The sequence below is a fragment of the Oncorhynchus keta genome, chromosome 3, assembly GCF_023373465.1.
Source record: "Oncorhynchus keta strain PuntledgeMale-10-30-2019 chromosome 3, Oket_V2, whole genome shotgun sequence".
Taxonomy (NCBI): Eukaryota; Metazoa; Chordata; class Actinopteri; order Salmoniformes; family Salmonidae; genus Oncorhynchus; species Oncorhynchus keta.
The window spans coordinates 28,700,232-28,711,176 of NC_068423.1; the positions used below are offsets into that span (position 1 = coordinate 28,700,232).

At 42.3% G+C, this 10,945-nt stretch overlaps 1 protein-coding gene across 1 annotated transcript in view; it reads left to right on the plus strand.

Moving 5' to 3' along the window:
• Positions 1-10,670, plus strand: part of LOC127915475 (zinc finger CCHC domain-containing protein 24-like) — a 46,147-nt gene extending 35,477 nt beyond the window's left edge. The window contains exons 3-4 of the mRNA XM_052495660.1: positions 727-891; positions 4,869-10,670. Coding sequence (XP_052351620.1) covers positions 727-891; positions 4,869-4,982 — 279 coding nt within the window. The 3' untranslated portion in view covers positions 4,983-10,670. The remainder of the gene's footprint in view (positions 1-726; positions 892-4,868) is intronic.
• The last annotated feature ends 275 nt before the right edge of the window (positions 10,671-10,945 follow it).

The following is a 10,945-nucleotide window of genomic DNA, read 5'->3' on the forward strand; positions in this document are numbered from 1 at the left end:
CCTAGAGTCAAGACCAGTGGTCAGTGGTCGTAACGTCACAAGACCCACCTAGAGTCAAGACCAGTGGTCAAGACCCACCTGGTCAAGACCCACCTAGACGTCAAGACCTGAGTCAAGACCCACCTAGAGTCAAGACCCACCTAGAGTCAAGACCCACCTAGAGCCAAGACCCACCTGGAGTCAAGACCAGTGGTCAGTGGTCGTCACGTCACCTAGAGTCAAGATAGCAGGTAGCGGTTAAGCGATTTGGGCCAGAAACTGAAATGTCGCTGGTTGGAATCCCTGACCCGACTAGGCGAAAAATATGTTGATGTGCTCTTGAGCAAGGCACTTAACTTTCCTACGAGTCACTCTGGATAAGAGTGGCTGCTAAAATGTAAGACCCTTGTCAGTGGTCGTAACGTCAGTTGTCGTAACGTCAGTTGTCGTAATGCCACTGTCATTCAGTGACACCGAAGAAAGTCGTATGTGAAACATTGTTAGTTGATTCACGGCAAATTACAAATAAATAGAAGTGAAGGTCGGTCTGCGTTTTTTTTTTTTAACAGTTTGCAGTTTTTTACACTGTTTTTCTGGGTACTTGCTGTATCTGCCAAAAGCAGCACCTGGATGTAGAGGGCCTGCTGAGCACAGAGACTTCTCTCTGTATACTAAAATTAAATATGACCATTTGATGTTGTTTCATCTGTAAATTCAGTGCAATGCTTCTATATGCTTTGTCTCCAGGCTCGGCCGAAAGGGGAAGGCCAGACCCCATATCAGGGCAAGAAGAGATGTTTCGGGGAATACAAGTGCCCTAAATGCAAGAGGAAGTGGATGAGTGGGAACTCCTGGGCCAACATGGGACAAGAATGTATCAAGTGCCACATCAACGTTTACCCTCACAAGCAGGTGAATACTTCCATTTGGTTTATTATCCATGATATTAGCCTGGTCCCAGATCTGTTTGTGTTGTCTTGCATATAGGCCTACATATAAGACCAGGCTTCCATTACCTACCTCCATCCAATTGTTCTATTGTCTCAAGGACATTATTTCAACTGATTGTGTAACTTTGAAGTGTTTATTACTGATTTATAAACATTATAAACTAATAATTAACCGTTTTATAAACCCTATAAATATCGGTGGCCGGGCCTCCCGGGTGGCGCAGTAGTCTAAGGCACTGCATCGCAGTGCTAGTTGCGCCACCAGAGACTCTGGGTTCGAGGCCAGGCTCTGTCGCAGCAGGCCGCGACCGGGAGGTCCATGGAGAGATGCACAATTGGGCCAGCGTCGTCTGAGTTAGGGAGGGTTTGGCCGGTAGGGATATCCTTGTCTCATCGCACACTAGTGACTCCTGTGGCGTGCCGGGCGCAGTGCACGCTGACCAGGTCGCTAGGTGTACGGTGTTTCCTCACACATTGGTGCGGCTGGCTTCCGGCTGGCTTCCGGGTTGGATGCGCGCTGTGTTAAGAAGCAGTGCGGCTTGGTTGGGTTGTGTTTCGGCGGACGCATGACTCTCGACCTTCGTCTCTCCCGAGCCCGTACGGGAGTTGTAGCGATGAGACAAGATAGTAACTACTAACAATTGGATACCACGAAATTGGGGAGAAAAAAATTAAAATAAATATTGGTGGCCACTCCCTTGTAAAAGAGATCCTCTGACGTCAATGGAACCTGGATACATAAAAGGTGTTTTAAATAGCTTAATGTTACCTGTGTTTCTCTGTGTTTCTCTGTGTTTTAAATAGCTTAATGTTACCTGTGTTTCTCTGTGTTTTAAATAGCTTAATGTTACCTGTGTTTCTCTGTGTTTCTCTGTGTTTTAAATAGCTTAATGTTACCTGTGTTTCTCTGTGTTTTAAATAGCTTAATGTTACCTGTGTTTCTCTGTGTTTCTCTGTGTTTTAAATAGCTTAATGTTACCTGTGTTTCTCTGTGTTTTAAATAGCTTAATGTCACCTGTGTTTCTCTGTGTTTTAAATAGCTTAATGTAAAGTGTGTTACCTGTGTTTCTCTGTGTTTTAAATAGCTTAATGTCACCTGTGTTTCTCTGTGTTTTAAATAGCTTAATGTAAAGTGTGTTACCTGTGTTTCTCTGTGTTTTAAATAGCTTAATGTCACCTGTGTTTCTCTGTGTTTTAAATAGCTTAATGTTACCTGTGTTTCTCTGTGTTTTAAATAGCTTAATGTTACCTGTGTTTCTCTGTGTTTTAAATAGCTTAATGTTACCTGTGTTTCTCTGTGTTTTAAATAGCTTAATGTTACCTGTGTTTCTCTGTGTTTTAAATAGCTTAATGTTACCTGTGTTTCTCTGTGTTTTAAATAGCTTAATGTTACCTGTGTTTCTCTGTGTTTCTCTGTGTTTTAAATAGCTTAATGTTACCTGTGTTTCTCTGTGTTTCTCTGTGTTTTAAATAGCTTAATGTTACCTGTGTTTCTCTGTGTTTTAAATAGCTTAATGTTACCTGTGTTTCTCTGTGTTTCTCTGTGTTTTAAATAGCTTAATGTTACCTGTGTTTCTCTGTGTTTTAAATAGCTTAATGTTACCTGTGTTTCTCTGTGTTTTAAATAGCTTAATGTTACCTGTGTTTCTCTGTGTTTTAAATAGCTTAATGTTACCTGTGTTTCTCTGTGTTTTAAATAGCTTAATGTTACCTGTGTTTCTCTGTGTTTCTCTGTGTTTTAAATAGCTTAATGTTACCTGTGTTTCTCTGTGTTTTAAATAGCTTAATGTTACCTGTGTTTCTCTGTGTTTTAAATAGCTTAATGTTACCTGTGTTTCTCTGTGTTTTAAATAGCTTAATGTTACCTGTGTTTCTCTGTGTTTCTCTGTGGTTTAAATAGCTTAATGTTACCTGTGTTTCTCTGTGTTTTAAATAGCTTAATGTTACCTGTGTTTCTCTGTGTTTCTCTGTGTTTTAAATAGCTTAATGTTACCTGTGTTTCTCTGTGTTTTAAATAGCTTAATGTTACCTGTGTTTCTCTGTGTTTTAAATAGCTTAATGTTACCTGTGTTTCTCTGTGTTTTAAATAGCTTAATGTCACCTGTGTTTCTCTGTGTTTTAAATAGCTTAATGTAAAGTGTGTTACCTGTGTTTCTCTGTGTTTTAAATAGCTTAATGTCACCTGTGTTTCTCTGTGTTTTAAATAGCTTAATGTAAAGTGTGTTACCTGTGTTTCTCTGTGTTTTAAATAGCTTAATGTCACCTGTGTTTCTCTGTGTTTTAAATAGCTTAATGTTACCTGTGTTTCTCTGTGTTTTAAATAGCTTAATGTTACCTGTGTTTCTCTGTGTTTTAAATAGCTTAATGTTACCTGTGTTTCTCTGTGTTTTAAATAGCTTAATGTTACCTGTGTTTCTCTGTGTTTTAAATAGCTTAATGTTACCTGTGTTTCTCTGTGTTTTAAATAGCTTAATGTTACCTGTGTTTCTCTGTGTTTTAAATAGCTTAATGTTACCTGTGTTTCTCTGTGTTTTAAATAGCTTAATGTCACCTGTGTTTCTCTGTGTTTTAAATAGCTTAATGTAAAGTGTGTTACCTGTGTTTCTCTGTGTTTTAAATAGCTTAATGTCACCTGTGTTTCTCTGTGTTTTAAATAGCTTAATGTAAAGTGTGTTACCTGTGTTTCTCTGTGTTTTAAATAGCTTAATGTCACCTGTGTTTCTCTGTGTTTTAAATAGCTTAATGTTACCTGTGTTTCTCTGTGTTTTAAATAGCTTAATGTTACCTGTGTTTCTCTGTGTTTTAAATAGCTTAATGTTACCTGTGTTTCTCTGTGTTTTAAATAGCTTAATGTTACCTGTGTTTCTCTGTGTTTTAAATAGCTTAATGTTACCTGTGTTTCTCTGTGTTTTAAATAGCTTAATGTTACCTGTGTTTCTCTGTGTTTTAAATAGCTTAATGTTACCTGTGTTTCTCTGTGTTTTAAATAGCTTAATGTTACCTGTGTTTCTCTGTGTTTTAAATAGCTTAATGTCACCTGTGTTTCTCTGTGTTTTAAATAGCTTAATGTCACCTGTGTTTCTCTGTGTTTTAAATAGCTTAATGTCACCTGTGTTTCTCTGTGTTTTAAATAGCTTAATGTCACCTGTGTTTCTCTGTGTTTTAAATAGCTTAATGTTACCTGTGTTTCTCTGTGTTTTAAATAGCTTAATGTTACCTGTGTTTCTCTGTGTTTTAAATAGCTTAATGTCACCTGTGTTTCTCTGTGTTTTAAATAGCTTAATGTCACCTGTGTTTCTCTGTGTTTTAAATAGCTTAATGTTACCTGTGTTTCTCTGTGTTTTAAATAGCTTAATGTCACCTGTGTTTCTCTGTGTTTTAAATAGCTTAATGTCACCTGTGTTTCTCTGTGTTTTAAATAGCTTAATGTCACCTGTGTTTCACTGTGTTTTAAATAGCTTAATGTCACCTGTGTTTCTCTGTGTTTTAAATAGCTTAATGTTACCTGTGTTTCTCTGTGTTTTAAATAGCTTAATGTTACCTGTGTTTCTCTGTGTTTTAAATAGCTTAATGTTACCTGTGTTTCTCTGTGTTTTAAATAGCTTAATGTCACCTGTGTTTCTCTGTGTTTTAAATAGCTTAATGTCACCTGTGTTTCTCTGTGTTTTAAATAGCTTAATGTAAAGTGTGTTACCTGTGTTTCTCTGTGTTTTAAATAGCTTAATGTTACCTGTGTTTCTCTGTGTTTTAAATAGCTTAATGTTACCTGTGTTTCTCTGTGTTTTAAATAGCTTAATGTTACCTGTGTTTCTCTGTGTTTTAAATAGCTTAATGTTACCTGTGTTTCTCTGTCTTTTTAAATAGCTTCATGTAAAGTGTGTTACCTGTGTTTCTCTGTGTTTTTAAATAGCTTAATGTTACCTGTGTTTCTCTGTGTAGAGACCTCTGGAGAAACCTGATGGGTTAGATGTTTCAGACCAGAGCAAGGAGCACCCACAGCACCTGTGTGAAAAATGCAAGGTCCTCGGGTACTACTGTCGCCGCGTGCAATAATAACCTGTCGTTATCTGGCCGCAAGTTCATGGAGTTGCCCTCTAGACACTGATCTTGGGTCAGTTTAGCATTTTCTACACTAATGTTTAAGGTCGGGTCTGGGGGAGGGGAAGCTGATCCTAGATATCTACCTACAGTAGGGTAAACTTCACCCCGAAGTCACGTTCACTTCCCTGGTTCACTTCCCTGGCCTGTAGTTGACTTCTCTGGTTCACTTCTCTGGCCTGTAGTTGACTTCCCTGGCCTTAAGTTGACTTCCCTGGTTCACTTCCCTGGTCTTCAGTTGACTTCCCTGGTTCACTTCCCTGGCCTTAAGTTGACTTCCCTGTTTCACTTCCCTGGTATTTAGTTGACTTCCCTGGTTCACTTCCCTGGTTCACTTCCCTGGCCTGTAGTTGACTTCCCTGGCCTGTAGTTGACTTCCCTGGTTCAATTCCCTGGCCTGTAGTTGACTTCCCTGGCCTGTAGTTGACTTCCCTGGTTCACTTCCCTGGCCTTAATTTGACTTCCCTGGTTCACTTCCCTGGGCTGTAGTTGACTTCCCTGGCCTTTAGTTGACTTCCCTGGCCTGTAGTTGACTTCCCTGGTCTTCAGTTGGCTTCCCTGGCCTTTAGTCGACTCACTGGCCTGTAGTTGACTTCCCTGGCCTGTAGTTGATTTCCCTGGTTGACTCCCTGGCCTGTAGTTGACTTCCCTGGCCTTTAGTTGACTTCCCTGTTTCACTTCCTTGGCCTTAAGTTTACTTCCCTGGTTCACTTCCCTGGCCTGTAGTTGACTTCCCTGGCCTGTAGTTGATTTCCCTGGTTGACTCCCTGGCCTTTAGTTGACTTCCCTGGCCTGTAGTTGACTTCCCTGGTTCACTTCCCTGGCCTTTAGTTGACTTCCCTGGCCTCTAGTTGACTTCCCTGGCCTTTAGTTGACTTCCCTGGCCTGTAGTTGACTTCCCTGGTTCACTTCCCTGGCCTTTAGTTGACTTCCCTGGCCTCTAGTTGACTTCCCTGGCCTTTAGTTGACTTCCCTGGCCTTTAGTTGACTTCCATGGCCTGTAGTTGACTTCCCTGTTTCACTTCCCTGGCCTGTAGTTGACTTCCTTGGCCTTTAGTTGACTTCCATGGCCTGTTGTTGACTTCCTTGGCCTTTAGTTGACTTCCCTGGCCTGTTGTTGACCTCCCTGGCCTTTAGTTGACTTCCCTGGCCTTTAGTTGACTTCCATGGCCTGTAGTTGACTTCCCTGGCCTGTTGTTGACTTCCCTGGCCTGTAGTTGACTTCCCTGTTTCACTTCCCTGGTCTTCAGTTGACTTCCCTGTTTCACTTCCCTGGCCTGTAGTTGACTTCCCTGGCCTGTAGTTGACTTCCCTGGCCTGTAGTTGACTTCCCTGGCCTGTTGTTGACTTCCCTGTTTCACTTCCCTGGCCTGTAGTTGACTTCCCTGGTCTTCAGTTGACTTCCCTGTTTCACTTCCCTGGCCTGTAGTTGACTTCCCTGGCCTGTAGTTGACTTCCCTGGCCTTTAGTTGACTTCCATGGCCTGTAGTTGACTTCCCTGGCCTGTAGTTGACTTCCCTGGTCTTCAGTTGACTTCCCTGTTTCACTTCCCTGGCCTGTAGTTGACTTCCCTGGCCTGTTGTTGACTTCCCTGGCCTGTGGTTGACTTCCCTGGCCTGTTGTTGACTTCCCTGGCCTGTAGTTGACTTCCCTGGCCTGTAGTTGACTTCCCTGGCCTGTAGTTGACTTCCCTGGCCTGTAGTTGACTTCCCTGGCCTTTAGTTGACTTCCCTGGCCTGTTGTTGACTTCCCTGGCCTGTTGTTGACTTCCCTGGCCTGTTGTTGACTTCCCTGGCCTTTAGTTGACTTCCCTTGCCATTAGTTGACTTCCCTGGCCTTTAGTTGACTTCCCTGGCCTTAAGTTGAATTCCCTGGTTCACTTCCCTGGCCTGTAGTTGACTTCCCTGGTCTTCAGTTGACTTCCCTGTTTCACTTCCCTGGCCTGTAGTTGACTTCCCTGGCCTGTAGTTGACTTCCCTGGCCTTTAGTTGACTTCCATGGCCTGTAGTTGACTTCCCTGGCCTGTAGTTGACTTCCCTGGTCTTCAGTTGACTTCCCTGTTTCACTTCCCTGGCCTGTAGTTGACTTCCCTGGCCTGTTGTTGACTTCCCTGGTCTTTGGTTGACTTCCCTGGCCTGTTGTTGACTTCCCTGGCCTGTAGTTGACTTCCCTGGCCTTTAGTTGACTTCCCTGGCCTTTAGTTGACTTCCCTGGCCTGTAGTTGACTTCCCTGGCCTTTAGTTGACTTCCCTGGCCTGTTGTTGACTTCCCTGGCCTGTTGTTGACTTCCCTGGCCTGTTGTTGACTTCCCTGGCCTTTAGTTGACTTCCCTTGCCATTAGTTGACTTCCCTGGCCTTTAGTTGACTTCCCTGGCCTTAAGTTGAATTCCCTGGTTCACTTCCCTGGCCTGTAGTTGACTTCCCTGGCCTTTAGTTGACTTCCCTGGCCTGTTGTTGACTTCCCTGGCCTTTAGTTGACTTCCCTGGCCTTTAGTTGACTTCCCTGGCCTTTAGTTGACTTCCCTGGCCTGTTGTTGACTTCCCTGGCCTGTCGTTGACTTCCCTGGCCTTTAGTTGACTTCCCTGGCCTGTTGTTGACTTCCCTGGCCTTTAGTTGACTTCCCTGGCCTTTAGTTCACTTCCCTGGCCTGTAGTTGACTTCCCTGGCCTTTAGTTGACTTCCCTGGCCTTTAGTTGACTTCCCTGGCCTTTAGTTGACTTCCCTGTTTCACTTCCCTGGCCTGTAGTTGACTTCCCTGGCCTTTAGTTGACTTCCCTGGCCTGTTGTTGACTTCCCTGGCCTTTAGTTGACTTCCCTGGCCTTTAGTTGACTTCCCTGGCCTGTTGTTGACTTCCCTGGCCTTTAGTTGACTTCCCTGGCCTTTAGTTCACTTCCCTGGCCTGTAGTTGACTTCCCTGGCCTTTAGTTGACTTCCCTGGCCTTTAGTTGACTTCCCTGGTCTTCAGTTGACTTCCCTGTTTCACTTCCCTGGCCTGTAGTTGACTTCCCTGGCCTTTAGTTGACTTCCCTGGCCTGTTGTTGACTTCCCTGGCCTGTTGTTGACTTCCCTGGCCTGTTGTTGACTTCCCTGGCCTTTAGTTGACTTCCCTTGCCATTAGTTGACTTCCCTGGCCTTTAGTTGACTTCCCTGGTTCTCTTCCCTTTGCCTTAAGTTGAATTCCCTGGTTCACTTCCTTGGCCTTAAGTTGACTTCCCTGGCCTGTAGTTGACTTCCCTGGTTCACTTCCCTTTGCCTTAAGCTCACTTACCCCTCCAGTGGTTAATGAAGAGTTGACGCTCATCTAATGTGTTGTGTATATCTCAGTAAAATAGGTCTGATCAACCGTCAATACTCTGTTGTTATTGTTATTATGTTTATAAAAACGTTTTTGACCTGTTTCTCTGTTCCCTACATGTGTGAATTGGGGACAATTCCATTTCACTTAAGTCTTTTCAGGATTCAATTACTTCCTGAATTGAAGTGGAATTGATCCCAAACCCTCGTGTGTGTGTTGTGTGTTTTATGCCGTAGTAGCTCCTGCCTACCTACCCGATGTTAAGCTGTACCTCTAGCCTTTTCGTCGTGCCATTTAACAAGCATCCTTTGTCCTGATGTTGTCCGCATTCTTATTGTGCTCACATTTTCTGAGAATATGTCTACTACACATGGTATTAAAAATGTATCGTATCCGTCCACTGTGTCCCGCATTGTGCCCAGTTTGATTCCCTGGGTTCCATCACTGTGTCCTCATGATTCTGACAGCCGTTCTTTCAAAGTAGTATTTGCTTGTTTATATTAAGACACAATTTGATGCCGTAAGTCAATGGTGCCGCCTGTGAAATATTTTTAGAAGGCGCGGGGCTACCGACGATTTTAAATGGTCGACTTACCTCCGGACGTTGTCCGGAAGATCAGATCGCAGTGCGTCTTTTATTAATCCGTCTACACCTGTCTGAAAATGTTGCCACAATCAGAACGTGGACACGATCATGACAAAGGATGCGTGTTAGAACCAGGTCTAAATGGGGCTTAAGTGACATCTGTTAGGCTGGGTTTAGACAGGTCTTTTGACCAATCACATCACATCTTTTTACGTCAAATCCTTTTTTCAGAGGTGATCTGATTGGTTAAAAGACCAATTAGTGAAAAGAAATATCAACATTGGGCTGCCTGTCTAAACGCAGCCTCTGTGTTTACAGGATTCGTTCATTTAGTCATTTGTTATAACAGTTGAAGTCGGAAGTTTACATACACTTAGATTGGAGTAATTAAAACTTGTTTTTCAACCACTCTACAAATTTCTTGTTAACAAACTATACTTTTGGCAAGTCGGTTAGGACATCTACTTTGTCCATGACACAAGTCCTTTTTCCAGCAATTGTTTACAGATTATTTCACTTTCACAATTCCACTGGGTCAGAAGTTTACATTAAGCTTACATTACACTAAGTTGACTGTGCCTTTAAACAGCTTGGTTAAATTCCATGATGCCGTGGCTTTAGAAGCTTCTGATAGGCTAATTGACATCATTTGAGTAAATTGGAGGTGTATCAGTGGATGTATTTCAAAGTCTACCTTCAAACTCACTGCCTCTTTGCTTGACATCATGGGAAAATCTAAAGAAATCAGCCAAGACCTCAGAAAATAGTACCCAAGTGTAAACACCATGGGACCATGCAGCCGTAATACCGCTCAGGAAGGAGACGCGTTCTGTCTCCTGGAGATGAACATACTTTGGTCTGATGAAACAAAAAATAGAACTGTTTGGCCATAATGACCATCGTTATGTTTGGAGGAAAAAAGGGGAGGCTTGCAAGCCAAAGAACACCATCCCAACCGTGAAGCACGGGGGTGGTAGCATCATGTTGTGGGGGTGCTTTGCTGCAGGAGGGACTGGTGCACTTCACAAAATAGATGGCTTCATGAGGGAGGAAAATTATGTGGATATATTGAAGCAACATCTCAAGACATCAGTCAGGAAGTTAAAGCTTGGTCGCAAATGGGTCTTCCAAATGGACAATGACCCCAAGCATACTTCCAAAGTTGTGGAAAAATGGCTTAAGGACAACAAAGTCAAGGTATTGGAGTGGCCATCACAAAGCCCTGACCTCAATCATATAGAACATTTGTGGGCAGAACTGAAAAAGCGTGTGCTAGCAAGGAGGCCTATAAACCTGACTCAGTTACACCAGCTCTGTCAGGAGGAATGGGCCAAAATTCACCCAACTTATTGTGGGAAGCTTGTGCAAGTCTACCCGAAACGTTTGACCCAAGTGAAACAATTTCAAGGCAATGCTACCAAATAGTAATTGAGTGTATGTAAACTTCTGACACACTGGGAATGTGATGAAAGAAATAAAAGCTGAAATAAATAATTCTCTCTTCTATTATTCTGACATTTCACATTCTTAAAATAAAGTGGTGATCCGAACTGACCTAAGACAGGACATTTTTACTAAATGATTAAATGTCAGGAATTTGTGAAAAACTGAGTTTAATTAATGTATTTGGCTAAAATGTATGTAAACTTCCGACTTCAACTGTACCTGTACTAGTATTTGAGTAATAATTCAGGTTTTACTTTATGTAAATGTGTTCATTCATTTCATATCTTAATAAAATACAAATATTCTTAATAATAGGCTGGGATTCCATCAAAGGTGTGTTTGTCAACAAACAACAACAACAACAAACGCATAGCACTTTTAAAAGTAATTTATGCTTGAGTGGTCATCCGCACTGTTTACCGAGATCTCCGTTAATGTCGGGGAAATGTGCCTTTAAGAAAAGGTGCGTTTGTCAACAGTGCAATGCACTTATCGACAACGCACATTTGATTGAGTCCTGGCTCCCGGTGAAGTGGATTATGTTGTTGGGGGTCAACAGCATATCTTATCAACTGTGAATTAACTACAA